Raw genomic sequence first — 18631 nt, forward strand, 5'->3', positions numbered from 1 at the left:
TTGGGCCACATCCGGCCCACGGGCCTTAGGTTGCCTGCCCCTGGATTTTAGCCTATAATTCCCTCATAATCCTGGGTTGGGCAGGAACGGGGTTGTTGTGTGCTGTCAGAATTCAGTGCCTCTGACTTCCGGTTCTTAACCCTCCAGGCGCAAGTGGCCTTTCTTCAGGGGGAAAGGAAGGGCCAAGAGAACCTCAAGACAGATCTTGTACGGAGGATAAAGATGCTGGAATACGCTTTGAAGCAGGAGAGGTGAGCCATGCCACACACCAGCGTGCCCCCCTTGTGGTGGCAGAGTGGGCACCTCTGGGTCGCTGCCGCTGCTGGGCTCTCATTTTGGGAGAGGGTGGAGTTTCCCTCATGGTGCAGTGGGGAGAGGCAGTCTGGATTCTTCTTTCGGCTCCTGGTATCCTTGTGCGACAGTCGCTTCACCGTTGCATTCTGCACCCATCACCCGCTGTAAGGAAAACGACACGTGCTCATTTGCTCCCGGTGTTTTGCTCCTAAGGTTTCTTCTGCTTCTTCCAGGTCAAAGTACCACAAGCTGAAATTTGGCACTGAACTGAACCAGGGGGAAAAGAAAGCAGATATGTCAGAACCAGGTATGGTGCTCCCCGCCCCACCCTCGGGTGTCTGGGCATCTGCTCACTTGCACCTGTGATATTCCTTTATCCTTCGCTGAGCCACCTGCCAGGCCCTAAACAGGTGCTTCCACTGTTGTTCCCCTGGAATGGCAATGACATCCTCTCACAATGAGAGACATCCAGGAACCTGCTCCTGCAGTTGTCTTCTGATGTGTCCACAGCTTTTTTGGTTCAGGCGGCTGGTGAATGAGAGCAGGGCATTCCTACTTAAGTAGTATCTTGCACAGACTCCCTCACCTTCCAGACATTCCAGGCTATGTCCAGTGAAATCTTACTCTTCCAACTTTTGGAGCTTGGATTTCTCCCATTCTTTGTTTTCTGTCTGGAAGTTGCCACAGGTGCCAAAACAAATGGAAGGGCAGCCCATAAGTATTTAAATAAATGTTGATGCCGGTGCTTCGTTAGCAATTGACGAAAAGGGCAGGAGGGTAGATTCAGGGAAGAGGCTCTGGCTTAGTGGCAAAGCTCAGGCTTGGCTTTGCATACTGAAGTTCACTCCCTGGCTGTGCTCTCAGACTCTGTGCTTCGTGTGCACGGGTAAAGCTATCAATAAACAATTTAATTAAAGCATTTTTAACCCTCTCTCTAGCCAAAGATATTCTTACAGTGGTCTTCAGATCAGTTAAGAATACAAGACAATCCCTGCCTTCAGGCTTTCAGTTGAAAAGACACTGCACAAAATGGCAGAGGGATTGGGAGGAGGAAAAGAGTTATTGTTTAAAAGGCATAGCAGGTCTGGGAGAGAAAAACCTTCCTGAGGCCCTGGAGCTGTCCTAGTGGCAGTCAGAGGAGACAGAGCTGGCCTGCATGGGCCAAAAGATCAGAGAACCTGGAAGAGGAGGGGAAATTTGCTCTCCTTGACCGCTGGAAGACTTTCCTAGTCCCGCTCTAGGCCGTCCATGTGGTTTGAGTTTTCCTGGGTTTTTAAATAGCAAATTCTGGCCTTGCCATTTGCAAGGCTGAGAACATACTACAGAGGCCCGTTCGCAACATGAAAAGAGCACAACCTGCAGCGGCACGTCTGTGCACACATGGGTTGCAATTCGTCGTTCCTGCGCATGCGCGTGGTGTCATTTTGCGCTTCTGCGCATGCGTGAGCAGCGAAACCCGGAAGCAATCTTTTCCGGAACTTCCGGGTTGCCGCGGGACGTAACCTGAAAGAACGTAACATGAAGCAAACGTAATGTGAGGTTTGACTGTAGTTTCCTTGTCAGCTGCTGATGGAAAGCTTTCCTCCTTTTGTTCCTAGTCTCCAATGGGCCAGCGGAACCGATCTCGTTGGAGAGCAACCAGTTCATGTGGAAGGAGGGGCGCCAACTCCTCCGCCAGTGAGTAGGGACTGAGCTCCTGGGGCTGAGTGAAGAGGCCCTGCTCTGTTGGCGGCCTCCCTCTAAGGCAGGCTCGTCCCGGGGCCTGCCAAGTTGCTCAGCCCTATACTGAAGGCCTCTTTTGATCGGCCTCCCCAGGTACCTGGAGGAAGTGGGCTACACGGATACCATCCTAGACATGCGATCCAAACGAGTCCGCTCTCTGCTCGGCCGCTGCTCCATGGAACTGAACGGTGCTGCCGAGCCCAGCGGCCTGGGGACTGGGCCTGCGCCAGGACCTGCTGGGCTGAATGGGGGCGAGTCTCTTCTCGTCAAGCAGATAGAGGAGCAGATCAAAAGGTACGTTATCAGTCACTTTGGCCATGGGGCAGCGAGGAAGGGAAGCTTCTCCATGTGCCTTGCCCCCCCCTTCACAGCAGAGGGCCACCTTGACCCTCTGTCTACCCTCTGGGAGCCACACGCCTAGAGTATGCATGCCCAATTGTAACTTTCCCCCCCTTTTAAATATAGTTTTTTGTGGGGGAGGGCTTTCACAATAAACCTTCTGGCACACAGAGGATCTGTGGTTAGCGATTACAGTGGTATCTCGCAAGACGAATGCCTCGTAAGACGAAAAACGCGCAAGACGAAAGAGTTTTTCGTTTTTTGAGTTGCTTCGGCAAGACGATTTTCCCTATGGGCTTGCTTCGCAAGATGAAACGTCTTGCGAGTTTGTTTCCTTTTTCTTACAACCGTTAATACCAGGGTGCATCTGTGCTTCGCAAGACGAAAGATCCTCAAGACGAAGAAACTCGCAGAACGAATTAATTTCGTCTTGCGAGGCACCACTGTAATTTTTTAAAACGGCACATTTTTCAGGACCACAAAAAACCTTTTGGCGTCACAGCAGAGGAAATATAAGTGCAGCAAAAAAAAGTCAATGTTTACATTTTTCAAAAGAAGCAGCACATTGGGGAGTGGATTCATCCTTCGAATGAGCCACCCCTACTGCACTGGGTGTGATTGTTCCATCTGGTGCACGATCTTTCTCTTCTCTTCGGCAAATGTCCTGAAGGAACGAACTGTGGTCCAAGCTCTGGAAGGGCAGTTACAGTCCTGCTGCAGTCCTTACTGGTGTCTTCTGTATTATATCGCTGCTCTGATTGCCAGCGCAGGGTACATAGGACTTTCACCACAGAGCTGCAAGGAGGGGGTGGCTCCCGTATCTACATTTATTGAGGGTCATGGCCAGTGTTCTTTTTACAGAGTTTGCATTTTTTTAACCAGATGTTCAGACTCTGCGTTACTCTGATATTTTCCTACTTCCGTGGTCTGTGGCTAGCAGTAGGGAATGAAACACCCAGGGGATGTACAGAGGAGACCTTTCAAAGAGCAGGTTCCCTAAGGCCAGGGGATGAGACTGGGCTGGCAGTCGTCCCTGTAGAGGACAAAGGGTGTAGTGCTGGTGCCTGTGCAAGGGACTTTTCAGTGGTGGCCCCACATCTGTATTTTTTTTATGAAAGCGCGTGTAGATGCACCCTTTTTGCCAGCCTTTTGGATGAGGGAAATTTGTCAGATTGCATTTATTAACAGTTGGATGCAGCTGTTTCAATTCTGAGTTGTATTTGTGTCTTGTTGTTGTTCTTGTTGTTTGGTAGTTACGTTGTTCAATATGGCCTCTTGCAAAAGGTGGGAAATAAATAAATAAAATAAAAACCCTGGTCAGGGAAGGTTGTGCATAGCCTTGCACTGTGGTGGTCCATAAAGTCATAAGTGACTGTGCTGATGGCTGTCAGTTGATCCAGGAATGGATCTACACAAATCAAATTAGAGGAGGGAGTGTGGAATCCCTCAGTGAATACCGTATTTTTCGCTCTATAAGACGCACCAGACCATAAGACCCACCTAGTTTTTGGAGGAGGGAAACAAGAAAAAAATATTCTGAATTTCAGAAGCCAGAACAGCAAGAGGGATCGCTGTGCAGCGAAAGCAGCAATCCCTCTTGCTGTTCTGGGTTCTGGGATAGCTGCGCAGCCTGCATTCGCTCCATAAGACGCACACACATTTCCCCTTTTTACGAGGGAAAAAGTGAGTCTTATAGAGCAAAAAATACGGTATATTTCAAGCCTGTTTTGGAGCTGAGTTCATATTCCCCATACAACAATTTTCTGCTGCTTTTCTCCTGATAATGAGCATGCTTTTCTGTCTTCACGTGAGGCAACCCTAGACCCGTGTCAGTTGTTCTTCCTTACCCTTCTTACTCGCAGGAATGCTGGGAAGGAGGCAAAGGACCGGACCGGTGGCTCCGTGATGGAGAAGATTCCCTTCTTGCAGGGCTGTGAGGAAGAAGACGACAGTGATGAGGAGAAGGACTTGGAAAGCCTGCCCCTGGAGACGCAGCGGCAACACAAGAAGCAGCGAGTAAAGGTACCCTCCCCTCCATGAACCTAGCAAAGAGATGGAGGACTTAGTTTAGCATCATGGAGGCAGGGGGGCTGAGCTTAGGTTTCTTGAAGGGAATTGGGGTTTATTAGCAATATAGAACAGGTTGCAGGGAGTCAGAATCATAGAATTGCAGAGTTGAGAGGGGCCCTTGAGAGCCATCTAGTTCAACCCCCTGCAATGCAGGAATATGCACCTGTCCTGTACGGGGATCGGACCTGCAACCTTAGTGTTATCAGCATCATGCGCTAACCAACTGGGCTATCTGCAGCTGCAAATATTTTATTTACAGTGGTACCTCGCGTTACATACGCTTCAGGTTACAGACTCCGCTAACCCAGAAATAGTGCTTCAGATTAAGAACTTTGCATCAGGATGAGAACAGAAATTGTGCTCCGGTGGCACAGCAGCAGCAGGAGGCCCCATTAGCTAAAGTGGTGCTTCAGGTTAAGAACAGTTTTAGGTTAAGTACGGACCTCCGGAACGAATTAAGTACTTTACCTGAGGTATCACTGTATTTCTTAAACTTTTTAGCTTAGTTCTCCAAGTGACTTTCAGCAATTTATATATCGTGTGTGTGTGTGTGTGTGTGTGTGTGTGTGTGTGTGTACATATGCACCCACACACCCACAGAGTATAAGGAAAGGGGGTGTCATACAACGCAGCAATCTATTGTTTAATATAACATTCACGGGAACAAACATTAACTATGCTCAAATAATAAACAAAGAATATTCCCACCCACTAATGTCCCCCTTATAACCTACTCCCCCCTCCCCAAAGTCTAGTATCAGGCCAGCTATTCCAAATCAGCATACTCCTCCAGGGATGGTCCGTCATCTCCTCCCCCTTTGTGGGAAGCAGGAGCAAGGCAAAACAGGCATTTGGATTGTAGCTTCTGTCCCCGGCTCTGCCAGGGCAGTGAAATCTCATCCATTATTCCAATAGTTTCCCCCCTTTAGGCTTGTGACTCCCATTCACAGTTGAGGCTGTTGTGTTGGCATTTTGCCACACTTTAAATACTCTTTATTATTGTATTCAAGTGGAAAAAGCAAAGTGTAAATCCTCTCCTGCCAGTCTTTGCCCAGTGACATGCCCGCAAAGGACTTGTAAGTCCACAGTGGTCTCAGGAATCTCTTTGTTAGGAACGGTGGGCCTGGGAGTTGGGCCTTTTCATTCTGTGCCCCCCCCCCCAGCTACTGTTCTGAGGACACAAAGGGACATGGATACCTACAAAACCCACCTGCAGCAGGCCATAAACTGGCCCGGTCGTGCTCCTTAGTTTCAGGCGGGGAGGTTCTCTTGTCAGGCTGGTGCTTGCCCATGCAGATGTGGCCACAATGCACATCCAAGCTCTGATTTGCCCCTGTCCCTCTTGGCAGCTCACCAACAAGCCCCTGATGCCAGAAGTGGAGGATGAAGACGACGACGAGGACTCCGAGGATGCACTGAGCGAGTTTGACTTCCTCGGCTCGGGGGAGAACGGCGAGGGGTCCGGGGACATGCGGCGAGCCGGAGATGGCAATGAACTTGGTAGTTACAGAGCTGCATCTAAATTTCCTCTGCATCTGAATTGCCCCCTCGGCTGCATGGGGGTTTCCTGATTAATTCCTCCTGATTGTGTCTCAGTCAGCTATCGGGGTGGGGATAGGGGTGAAATGCCTGGGCACTTTTACCGCGATTGACCAAGGTTCAGCAGCTGGGTCGTCACCAGTTTGCAGTGGCCAGAGGCTGGCTTGACCGTCCCCTCTCCAACTCCTCCCCTTCCAGTGTGGTGAGAGCCAGTGTGGTGTAGTGGTTAAGAGCGGTAATCTCTTAATCTGGGGAACCGGGTTCGCGTCTCCGCTCCTCCACCTGCAGCTGCTGGGTGACCTTGGTCCAGTCACACTTCTCTGAAGTCTCTCAGCCCCACTCACCTCACAGAGTGTTTGTTGTGGGGGAGGAAGGGAAAGGAGAATGTTAGCCGCTTTGAGACTCCTTAAAGGGAGTGAAAGGCGGGATATCAAATCCAAACTCTTCCTCTTCTGCAGAAAGCCGCCGGGTGAAGCTGCAGGGCATGCTAGCCGACCTCCAAGATGTGGATGGGCTTCCCCCGAAACCTTCCATGCCGGCAGCCATCTCCAGTCAACCCAGATCTCATGAAGGTGCAAAGGCTTGGTTTGTCCTTTATGCCCTGCCCCCTTTCCTTTGGGCTTTGTTTTTTGATTTTATTAAATTCGTCCAACATTATCACAACACCATGCAGGTCAAGAAATACCCCACCCCTAACCCAGAAACTGGTGTTCGGGCAATGCATGCAAAATAACAACCAAACAAGTTATTATCCCAGGCTGCTATTTGTATAGAAAGCAACAAACATTTTAAGTTACCCAGTGAAAGTTTTCTAATGTGTGGGGAAGTCCTCTACCTTCAGTTTTAGCCACGTGGGTAATAAAGTCGTGCCATTCAGTCTGCTTCAAGCCTTGTGCCAATTTTATTTTATTTTAATTTTCCCACAAGCGCTGTTTGCCACACTTCCCTGTTGCCATCCAAAACAACCTACACCCTGCCCCGTTTCCTTTGTCCTGTAGCCGGCGCGTTGCCACACTCGTAAGCTTTCCTCTCCCCTCCCCGGAACAGGTTCCCTGGGCTTTTCCTCGGACGTTTTTATAATGGACACCATTGGCGGAGGAGAGGTCAGCCTGGGAGACCTCGCGGACCTGACCGTCACCAACGACAATGAGCTAAGTTGCGATGTGAGTTGCGATACGAGTTCCAAGACTCGTCGGTTACCTTTCCCGCCCCCGCTGCCTCCTCAAGCCCTCTTCTGCTCCTCTGGCTACTGCCACAGGGGCAGCCTGAGCTGGGAAATACCATATTTTTCGCTCTATAAGACGCACCAGACCATAAGACACACCTAGTTTTTGGAGGAGGAAAACAAGAGGAAAAAAATCTGAATCTCAGAAGCCAGAACAGCAAGAGGGATCGCTGCGCAGTGAAAGCAGCAATCCCTCTTGCTGTTCTGGCTTCTGGGATAGCTGTGCAGCCTGCATTCGCTCCATAAGACGCACACACATTTCCCCTTACTTATCAGGAGGGAAAAAGTGAGTCTTATAGAGCAAAAAATATGGTAATCTTCCATGAGTGGGAGGTGGTGAGGAAGCAGCTCTGTAGCAGTGGGGGAGGTTCGGGCTGGGGAGGGGCACCTGACTAAGCAGCCCCTCTATTCTTTCTCCTCCTCCTCTCCTCCACCCCTGCCTCAGCTCTCGGACAGCAAAGATGCCTTTAAGAAGACGTGGAACCCCAAGTTCACCCTACGGAGCCACTACGATGGCATTCGGGCCTTGGTCTTCCATCACTCCGAGTCTGCGCTGGTCACCGCCTCGGAGGACGGCACGCTGAAGCTGTGGAACCTCCAGAAGACGGTGGCCGCCAAAAAGTGAGCGCAGGGAGGACCTGATGTCTTTAGAGCTGGAAAAAGGCACACCAAGAACTCAGGCCAATATAAATTTCAGTAGTGGGAGCGGTCCCTACTCGCAAATCAATAGCCAATTGTAACAAAAACTAATCCATTCAAAAGTATGTACAGTGGTGCCCCGCAAGACGGAAAACCTGCTAGACGGAAAACCCGCTAGACGGAAAACCCGCTAGAGGAAAGGGTTTTCCGTTTTGGAGGCGCTTCGCAAAACGAATTTCCCTATGGGCTTGCTTCGCAAGACGAAAATGTCTTGCGAGTTCCTGCGGGTGTTTTCCCCTCCCCCCTTTTTCTAAGCAGCTAAGCCGCTTATCAGCTGATCCGCTAAGCTGATAAGCCGCTAAAAGCCGCTAAACCGCTAATAGCGCTAATCCGCTAAGCTGTCAGTGGGCTTGCTTCGCAAGACGAAAAAACCGCTATACGAAGAGCCTCACGGAACGGATTAATTTCGTCTTGGGAGGCACCACTGTATTCTGACAAGGATTACAAACTCAAATAGAGATTACAAACTCAAAAAGAGACTACAAACTCAAACTCATAAGGATATGTATATCCAATTATGGATCAGAAACCAGTAAGTTCATGTTAGTCCATAGTCAGATTCGATGTGAAAGTCTTAGTTTCAGTCATTGAGCAGAAGTCAATTATGGACCAGAAACCATTGACTACTGATTTGCGAGTAGGGACCACTCCCACTATTGAAACTTATATTGGCCTGAGTTCTTGGTGTGCTTTTTTCTCGGCATATTTAATAACAAGAACTCCAACTTATTTAATGTCTTTAGAGCTGGAGCTAGCTGGCTCCCTCCCTGGAGAAGGGCAAGGTGGCTTAGCATGTCTCCGATCGCCAGTTACTGAGGAGTAGCGGCAGGGAAGGGTCCTTGCCCTTGCAGGCTTCCTGTAGTCATCTGGTTGGTGACTGTGGGAAATGCGATGCTGGAGGAGGAGGTCGCTCTGTGGTCCGGCCCAGCAGGTCTCTCATTACAGGGAAGAAAATGCTTTAGGCATTTCTGTGTGCCAGATGGATGCCCGTTTTGTGTCTCCGCCTGCCATGGCTCCCAGTCAAGGAATGCTGTAGGGCTGTGGAGAGTTGTACAGTCTTTTAATCCTCCCATTTCCCAGAGTTCTTGTGGGGATGGGGGAGAGATGGGATCCACAAAGTAGCGTCCCTGTGGGAGAGATGCCCCCAGGAGATGGTTCGTGGATTGCAAGAGGTTGGACTAGATCGCCCCTGCGGGTCCCTTCCAGCTCCCTCCGAATCTGTTACCATTACAGTGGTACCTCGGGTTAAGTACTTAATTCATTACGGAGGTCTGTTCTTAACCTGAAACTGTTCTTAACCTGAAGCACCACTTTAGCTAATGGGGTCTCCCGCTGCCTCCGCGCTGCCAAAGCATTATTTCTGTTCTCATCCTGAAGCAAAGTTCTTAACCTGAAGGGCTATTTCTGGGCTAGCGGAGTCTGTAACCTGAAGCATATTTAACCTGAAGCATGTGTAACCTGAGGTACCACTGTATTATTAATAAAAATTTGTATTCCGCCCTTTATCCATAGACCTCAGGGCAGTTCACAACGTAAAAACACAAAGTGCATAATAAAAAGAAAGCAATAATCCCTAGTGATAGATTCTGTGAATCTGTATGAGGAAAGCATACAAAAACAAGCAGTCACAGGCGATGAAAAGAGCTGCGGCACAATGAGAGTTGGAGCACCCAACCTTCCCTTGGCTTCAGTTCAACCCCCGAAAGTCGGATGTCAGTAGTGCTTCCCCAAATCTTTGAAAAGAAACCCCCACAGCTCTCCCTCTCCCATTCCCTTTGGTTCCGCATCCTTGTCTATGGGACTGTGTGCATTTGCTGTTTTTGCAAAATATGACGCCGCCTTGTAGCAAGTCGGAGCACTGGTCCATCTCACTTCCTAGTGACTGGCAGCACTTCCCTGGGAAGAGAGCCTTGCTCAGCTCTGCTACGTGAGGTCCTTTGATTGGAGCTGTCAGGGCCTCCTGCACCATACCTTGCAGGTATCTTCCCCTCCACTCCCCAAAGTCAGAGGTTTTGATATATCCTGTATACCTGAAGGAGCGTCTCCACCCCCATCGTTCAGCCCGGACACTGAGATCCAGCGCCGAGGGCCTTCTGGCGGTTCTCTCATTATGCGAAGTGAGGCTACAGGGAACCCGACAGAGGGCCTTCTCGGTAGTGGCGCCCGCCCTGTGGAACACCCTCCCATCAGATGTCAAGGAAATAAGCAGCTGTCCTATTTTTAAAAGACATCTGAAGGCAGCCCTGTTCAGGGAAGATTTTAATACATAACACTGTACTGTTTTTAACACTTGATTGGGAGCCGCCCAGAGTGGCTGGGGAAACTCAGCCAGATGGGCGTGGTATAAATAATAAATTAATAATAAATTAATAAATTATTATTGTTGTTGTTGTTGTTATTATTATTATTATTATTATTATTATTATTATTATTATTATTATTAGAAATAACTACACTAGGGTCCCCACCCCATGCATAGAGCTTAGGGTAGTGAACATGACACTCCTGTTTTTATCACTATAGTGGCCTTAAGGTGTGGGGGGGGGGCGGAAACCACAGCCCTCCATAAGCCCTCAATAAGGAATGCTACTGAGAGTTGCACGTAAGCGCAGCCTGCAAGTGAGAAAAGCAAAGACGACATGTAGATGTGTAGGCCACCCATCTGACTCTTTTGTCATCCCTCTTTGTTGTTACAGGAATGCAGCGCTCGACGTGGAGCCAGTCTATGCATTCAGGGCACACAGGTGTGTATAGGAGTCGAGCAGGCGCAAGGGGAAGGCATTGATCCCTAGCTAACCTGTCAGCTGCCCTAAAGCAGAACTGCCTGTTGGATTCCCCCTGGTGGGTGTCGGGGGAGCATTAGCGGGTACAGCCCCACCCATGTTCCTTCCACTCCTTCTCATGCACCTGTTGCTGTTCCCTGCTAGGGGCCCGGTGCTTTCTGTTGCCATGGGCTGCAACAGCGAATATTGCTACAGTGGAGGCGCAGACACGAGGATCCGTTGCTGGAGGATCCCGGAACTTGGCATGGACCCCTACGATGGCTATGGTAGGGACAGGCAGGGGGGTGCCCCAAATCTGCCGCATCTTGTCTCCTTGCTTGCATTCTTTGATCTAGGGATGACTGCTGTTTTCAGCACAGTGACATTACATGGACAGGGTTTGGGGGTGCCTCGCCGCACCCTGCAAGTTTAGAATTGGGGACCAGGTTGGGTGGAGAGGCAGTATTGCTGACAGCTGGTTTTCACAAGGCTGGAGCCTCCACAAACGTATTTGCTGCCAGGTTGCAACGGGAACTGCCTGCATGTTTTGCGTGTTGGAAGGCAGAGCCTTACCTTTCCCGCCCCGACCTGGCCACAGTGAATCCATGCGACGGGCATCTCCAGGCTTGACTACTGTAATTCGCTCTACGCGGGGCTGCCCTTGAAGCTGTCCCAGAAACTCCAGTGGGTGCAGAATGCTGCAGCGAGGCTCCACACAGGGTCTCTGTCTTGGGAGCATATTCACCCGGTGCTTTTCCAGCTGCATTGGCTCCCGGTCAAGTACAGGGTCAGATTTAAGGTGCTGGTTTTGACCTTTAAAGCCCTTCACGGCCTAGAACCCTCGTACCTACAGGACCGCCTCTCCCGGTATGCCCCACGGAGGACCTTAAGGTCCATATATAGCAACACCCTAGAGGCCCCGGGCCCTAAGGAAGTTAGATTAGCCTCAACCAGAGGCAGGGCCTTTTCAACACTGGCTCCGGCCTGGTGGAATGCTCTGTCTCACGAGACCAGGGCCCTGTGGGATCTGATTTCTTTCCGCAGGGCCTGTAAGACAGAGTTGTTGCACCTTGGCCCCCCTTTCTTTTTCCTTTCTCCTCCTATGAAGAAATTGCACCCTAATGTTTTAATGTTGCACCTTAATCTTTTAAATTGTATTTTAATCAACTTGTTTTTATTATTGGTTCTTAGCCACCCTGAGCCCCGTCTTGGCTGGGGAGGGTATAAATAAAAAATTATTATAAAAAATTATTATTATTATTATTATTATTATTATTATTATTATTAGGTCTGGCCTTCTCGTGTGCATGGACCAGGAAGCAAAGCTCATGCTCTTCTCTATCCCTTGCCCTCCATTTGGCCAGAGGGCTAAAGCCAATGCGCCTATTGTGGTGACGCATGCAGAGAGAGCTTCCCCAGTTGTGGGGCTCCATCCCAGCGCAGGGAGGCTCACCTGGCACCTGCTCTGGCACGGGCCTTTAAAGTTTCCAGGCTTTCTCTCTCTTTTATTTTTGTTACTTGGATGTTTGCTGCACGATGCTCCTACTTTTAAGTGTCGGGTTCTGTTTGCAGTTCTGTTAGCCTCCCCTAGAAATACACGTGTCGAAGGGGGAAATATTATATGCATGAAATAAATAACTTTGTTTGGGCCTCGGCTCCGAAGTATATGTGATGATCTAGGCCATCTGTCACTTCTGCGCGAAGCTTGAAAGGGAGGCAGGCAGCGCTAGGTTTTGCTTTTGTTCTTGTTCCTGGCCCAGACCCAAGTGTGCTCGGCAACGTCCTGGACGGACACACAGACGCTGTTTGGGGCCTGGCCTTCAGCCCCTCGAAGAACCGCCTGGCTTCGTGCTCTGCAGATGGCACGGTGAGGATATGGGACCCCAGCAGCAGTAACTCCTCCTGCCTCAGCACCTACACTGCGGACAGTGGTGAGCCTCCCCCTCTTTTTGATCACGCTGGGCCCTTGGATCCTGCCGAAGGGCTTCTCATTCGTTCGTGGTGCGAACTTGCTCTGCCTTTCCCTCTCAAGCTCAGACTACAAATTGTTGGTGCTGACCTTTAAAGCCCTAAACGACCTCGGTCCAGTATACCGTATTTTTCGCCCCATAGGACGCACTTTTTCCTCTCCAAAAATGAAGGGGAAGTCTGGGTGTGTCCTATGGGGCGAATGCAGGCTTTCGCTGAAGCTTGGAGAGCGCACCGACCCCTCTCGCTCTCCAGGCTTCAGGAAGACATCCGCAGCCTAGGCAGCCCTGCGGGAGTTCCCGCAGGGCTGTCTAGGCTGTGAATAGCAGTCTGCTTCCCAGAGCGCCCGGCGCTTCAGGAAGACACCCACAGCCTAGGCAGCCCTGCGGGAGTTCCCGCAGGGCTCCCCATGCTGCGGATAGCAGCCTACCGCCCAGCACGCGGGGCACCCTGAAGTAGAGCGCCCCTCGCGCCAGGCAGACATCCACAGCGTGGGGAGCCCTGCGGGAGTTCCTGCCGCCCGGCGCCCGGCTCGCAGCGCGCCCTGAAGCAGAGCGCCCCTCGCGCCGGGCAGACATCGGCCAGCCCCACAAGCTTGGGGGACAGCGGGGAGGCGCAGTGCTGCCATCCCGCTGTTCCCCGACCTGGTTTTGGGGGAGAAATAAAGGAAAACATTTTCATCCCTATGGGACGAAAAATACGGTACTTGAAGGAGCGTCTCCACCCCCATCGTTCTACCCAGACACTGAAGTCCAGCGCTGAGGGCCTTCTGGCCGTTCCCCCGCTGCAAGAAGCCAAGTTACAGGGAACCAGGCAGAGGGCCTTCTTGGTTGTGGCAACCACCCTGTGGAACGCCCTCCCACCAGATTTCAAAGAGAAAAATAACTACCAGACTTTTAGAATACATCTGAAGGCAGCCCTGTTTAGGGAAGCTTTTAATGTTTAGTAGGTTATTGTATTTTAATATTCTGTTGGAAGCAACCCAGAGTGGCTGGAGAAACCCAGCCAGATGGGCGGGGTATAAATAAATTATTATTATTATTATTATTATTATGGCGCTCAATCTCTCGTAGCAGCTAGAAGTTAATAACATCTGGAGCATTGAAAACCTCACATACCCTCAGCAGATAATTCAGGGCTTCTCCAAAAAGGGAGGGAGGGCTTCTTAAGAGGGATAAAGGTGCAGTGGCTCAGAGAAGTGTCAAAACAAAGGTTAAAGGTAAAGGTAAAGGTACCCCTGCCCGTACGGGCCAGTCTTGACAGACTCTGGGGTTGTGCGCCCATCTCACTTAAGAGGCCAGGGGCCAGCGCTGTCCGGAGACACTTCCGGGTCACGTGGCCAGCGTGACAAAGCTGCATCTGGCAAGCCAGAGCCGCACACGGAAACGCCGTTTACCTTCCCGCTGGTAAGCGGTCCCTATTTATCTACTTGCACCCGGAGGTGCTTTCGAACTGCTAGGTTGGCAGGCGCTGGGACCGAGCAGCGGGAGCGCACCCCGCCGCAGGGATTCGAACCGCCAACCTTTCGATCAGCAAGTCCTAGGCGCTGAGGCTTTAACCCACAGCGCCACCTTAGAGATGTATAAATCCTCAAGGTTAGGTGGAGATTCATCAACTCTGTGCAGTATAGCTTGGGCAGAGCAACTTCCAGTTCTCTCCAAATCCTTCCGACTGCTGTGGTCACCCTTGGACCCTAGCCAGAACCCAGTGCCCAGATGCTTGTCTCTACCATCTTCTGCAGAGAACGGAATCCCTACCTCCATCACCTTCTCCGGTACCGACCCTGCACACGTCGTGGCAGCCTTCCAGACAGGATGCACAGTTCTCTATGATGTGGAAGCCAACTGCTCTGTCCTGACCTTGGAATCCAGGCCAGCCAGCGGTGAGTTGGGGCTGAGAGTGGGGTGGGGCTAGCAAAAAAAAAAAAGTGTAAACATAACAAAAACAGAGAATCAAAAATGTTAGCCATAAAGCATCACAACATGAAAGGACAAAATTACAACAAGAAGGCGGCACCACAGCTCCAAAGGGATAATAAAGCATTGGCTCATACAAAGATTCCCTTTATAAATAAACACGATGTAGAAAAATAAAAGTCTTCTCCATCTGTGAGTTTCTGCCATTATTGAGAATAAAATGCAGAGAATACTTCACAAAACACATACAAAAATACATACCTGGACTTGTTTCGATTAATGTCTGCAGGAGACTTTGTGGATATTTAAGTTATAATTAGAAAAATCTTAATAATTATTCATAAAGGAAACAGTTTATAAGAAGTAAATAAGGTGGCCAGATACAGGATAATGGAAGTCTTTTATTTGGTTGTTGGTATTGTTGTATGTTATGTTCACGTCTAATGAAGGTGGATTTGTATATTGGGGGGTGGGGGGGTTGTGCTATGTTGTAAATAAAATTCCAATAAAATTTAAAAAAGAAATAGAAAAAAGAAAAATGAAGAGAATAAAGGTTCTGTTTAGTCTGAAATGAGTCAGACACCTGCATATATTGGTGGCATTTTTGTTCTCTTGCACAAAGTGGGACATTTCCCCAAGCGTAAGTGTCATCCTAGTGAGTTAGATTAGGTTGCTTAGGACCAGGGGTTATGATGAAAAACCAGCAACAGCGTTTACAGGTCCCTTGTTTAGCGACTCCCCAAGAGTGGGTTTGTTTCTTGCTGGGTTGTAGTTGTGTGTGTGTGTGTGTGTGTGTGTGTGACCACTGGAATACTGTGTACACAATTTCAAGGTAACATTACACTTCATTTCCACTATCTCACATGGGGCTCAAATCCACAACCCTGAGATTAAGAAGCTCATGCTCTACCGACTGAGCTCTTGCCGGGGTGTAGTTGTGGACAGGACAGAGGTGGGGTAGGCCTGGGGATCTCTGAGGAATCTAGAAGAGGATAGAGGGGAAAAACCAAAGTGCCTCGACAAAATTCAGAGAAGATAAAATTTTAGAATTGGAACTGTGCTATAAGGGGCTTTTGGGTCCAAGAAGAGAAGGTGCTGGGAGTGAAATGCGCTTGCTGTGAATTTTATTTCCACTGACAAGTGAAATACATAAAGTGATTGTAGCATTAGCTAAGTGAATGAGTTTGGCTTGGTTAAGTTTACAAATGAGCCGAAGCAAAAAAAATTTTTAGGTGTAATTGTGTGCATAATCTTGGGAACAGCACCCCCTCCTGAGTCATCGAAGGAGGAATGCCTCTGTTACATTGTACTTTTATTTTTTTTTAATTTAGAACTCTGTCCAGTTAATTCCGGGCGCATATTTATGTCAAGCCAAAATAAATAAATCATTCATACAATGCAGCTTTGTGCTGCCTTAGGCTGATGGGAATTGTATTCCGAAAACCTCTGGAAGGCCCCAGGTGTGGGAAGGGCTGGTATAATGTTTAGTATAATGTTTAGTCTGTTTAAAAACTTGGCAGAAATAAGTAACATGTGGCACCTGGCCCTCACATTCTCTTTCAGGGTCTCCCGAGAGCAAATTCAGCAAAAGTTTGAGGCTGCCTCCTTGGAGAAGTTTCTCCTTTTCCACATCTCTGCTCTTATCCAAGCAAAGGTTTGCTTGTCCGAGGACTGTCCTTAAACTCTCCTCCCTTCCTCTCTGAACAGGATCCAGTCAGATCAACCAAGTTGTGAGCCACCCAACCCAGCCGATCACTATCACAGCCCATGACGACCGAGGGATCCGCTTCCTGGACAATCGTACAGGTAGGGCTGTTGTTTGGGGGCCAGAATGGATGAGTTGGCAGAAACCTGTAACCTCTGCCTCCTTCGCAATGATTAGAAGAGCACTTGCTTCTCAAACACAGTTTAAAGTCGGCAGGTTTCCTTTGAACACGATTTTCCAAGTAACCCAGGAATGGGAGTTACGTACATATCTACATTTTGTAACTCAGGGGGAAAATGTTCTCTCTCTGCAGGGAAAGCTGTGCACTCCATGGTGGCACACCTGGACGCTGTTACCTGTCTCGCTGTAGATCCCAACGGAGTGTTCCTTATATCAGGAAGTAAGTGCTGCCTCCTCCATCTCCATACGTGTTGTTGTTGTTTAGTCATGTCCGACTCTTTGTGACCCCATGGACCAGAGCACGCCAGGCACTCCTGTCTTCCACTGCCTCCTGCAGTTTGGTCAAACTCATGCTGATAGCTTCGAGAACACCGTCCAACCATCTCGTCCTCTCTCATCCCCTTCTCCTTGTGCCCTCCATCTTTCCCAACATCAGGGTCTTTTCCAGGGAGTTTTCTCTTCTCATGAGATGGCCAAAGCACTGGAGCCTCAGCTTCAGGATCTGTCCTTCCAGTGAGCACTCAGTGCTGATTTCCTTCAGAATGGAGAGGTTTGATCTTCTTGCAGTCCATGGGACTCTCAAGAGTCTCCTCCAGCACCATAATTCAAAAGCATCCATTCTTCGGCAATCAGCCTTCTTACTGGGAGCTTTCTCTGACATTGAATGAATCCCGTAACCTTACTTAGGCAAAGCTTTTATGTGCACAGTAGAACCCCAGTCTGCAAGGTGAGTCCCCGTCCCCCAGTGGCAGAGCAGAATGTCAGGCTCCTCCCGTGAATGTACTCAGCTTTATTCCAGAAAGTCTTGACCTTGGCATCAGGAACTGGCAGCTGCTGGGTTTTAATCCATCCTTTGTGAAGGGCGTGAGTTGGCCTTCCAATCTCACCCCTTAAAGGTGCAAATTCAGGTCTATAAATGTCGCGGAGCCAGCCAGTCAGTAAATCACGCCGTTTTCAATGCTGGGGTTAACATTTTATCAGCAAAACATGATCTTCACAGCTTGGACAGGCTTTCAGGCCTCATGAGCACAGCAGTTCATGCCCTGTGGGTCTTACTCCATGAAATCAGCTGCTGAAATTCCCCACTTCCCCGCAGCCTATTTCTCCTCCTCAGGGCATCTTTCCAGCAACCGGAGACTGTGCCCGCATGCACAGTCTGTCTTTGCTCCTCCTTTTTCATACCTCTTTCTGGGAGTCGGGGAGGGGAGGGGAGACCAGTGTGATTCTTCACCAGCCTGAACTCATCTCTGCCTCTTGGCCTCCCTCCTCTGCCTCTGATTCTGGACTGCTCTCTGCCACAGATTCTCCCAGCTCACTAAGCCCTGTCGCCTCTCCAGCTTCCAACACTTCCTCCTCCCAGTTTTCTCCCTCTGATCACTCATCATCACCCCACCATCATCCCCCTGGCTCTTGAGCCTCTTCCCTTGGGGGTTGCCCAGCCAGCTCCTCCCACCGCTCTCCTGTGACCTCCCAGTCCCTGTGGCCCTGGGACTTCAGCAACTGGCCCAGTTTGCGTGCTTGTGGGATGGGCGGGCCTTTAGTCCGACACCCTATTTCCTTGCTGAAGTGGCTTCTCACCGTCCCCTCCTTTGGCAGCTTAGAGGTCTGCCGGTACCCAGAGCTGTTCCACCAGGCCTTTGGTCAGGGCACAGCCTGACTCCCTCCTTTGGCAATCTTCACAGAACTTTAGCCTAATGGTTGCCATCAATTTGATTTGAATTAATTTTATAATGAAATGATTTTAGAATGTTGTACTACTTTACTGTTGTTAGCCGCCCTGAGCTTGGCTTCGGCTGGGGAGGGCGGGATATAAATAAAATTTATTATTACTATTATTATTATTATTATTATTATTATTATTATTATTATTATTACCCCTTAACTAAGCCTCGTGCGTGCCTGGGCACATGGGCTTCCTTGCTTAACCCCCCTGGCCCTTCCTCCTCTCCTAGGCCACGACTGCTCCCTCCGACTGTGGAACCTCGACAACAAGACCTGCACGCAGGAGATCACAGCTCACCGCAAGAAGCACGAAGAGGCCATCCACGACGTGGCCTTCCATCCCAGCAAGGCCCTGATTGCCAGCGCTGGGGCCGATGCCCTTGCCAAGGTCTTTGTATGAAAAGAGGGTGGGGCCTACAGGTAAGGCATGCCCGGGGGGGGGGGCGGGGCTGGGCAGGAGGAAGCAGCCTTGTGGGGCCCGGCCTTGCAC

At 49.8% G+C, this 18631-nt stretch overlaps 1 protein-coding gene and 1 long non-coding RNA gene across 3 annotated transcripts in view; one reads left to right on the plus strand and one right to left on the minus strand.

Moving 5' to 3' along the window:
• The window catches only part of LOC309376262, a 237797-nt gene that overhangs the window by 14014 nt on the left and 205152 nt on the right, over positions 1-18631 (minus strand). The window lies entirely within an intron of this gene.
• The window catches only part of STRN4 (striatin 4), a gene marked incomplete at its 5' end in the record, with an annotated part of 182692 nt that overhangs the window by 5792 nt on the left and 158269 nt on the right, over positions 1-18631 (plus strand). Inside the window, 16 exons of one of the 2 annotated variants that reach the window (XM_081922003.1) lie at positions 148-251; positions 528-601; positions 1893-1971; positions 2110-2310; positions 4218-4377; positions 5775-5925; positions 6423-6536; positions 7012-7127; positions 7635-7810; positions 10585-10632; positions 10816-10937; positions 12411-12581; positions 14360-14500; positions 16242-16340; positions 16553-16639; positions 18372-18561. In XM_081922003.1, coding sequence (XP_081778129.1) covers positions 148-251; positions 528-601; positions 1893-1971; positions 2110-2310; positions 4218-4377; positions 5775-5925; positions 6423-6536; positions 7012-7127; positions 7635-7810; positions 10585-10632; positions 10816-10937; positions 12411-12581; positions 14360-14500; positions 16242-16340; positions 16553-16639; positions 18372-18541 — 2013 coding nt within the window. In that variant the 3' untranslated portion in view covers positions 18542-18561. Of the gene's footprint in view, positions 1-147; positions 252-527; positions 602-1892; positions 1972-2109; positions 2311-4217; positions 4378-5774; positions 5926-6422; positions 6537-7011; positions 7128-7634; positions 7811-10584; positions 10633-10815; positions 10938-12410; positions 12582-14359; positions 14501-16241; positions 16341-16552; positions 16679-18371; positions 18562-18631 lie in introns of both variants that reach the window. The other variant, XM_081922004.1, reaches the window with a different exon arrangement.

The sequence above is a fragment of the Podarcis melisellensis genome (genome assembly GCF_964234715.1).
Source record: "Podarcis melisellensis genome assembly, chromosome: 8".
Lineage (NCBI taxonomy): Eukaryota > Metazoa > Chordata > Lepidosauria > Squamata > Lacertidae > Podarcis > Podarcis melisellensis.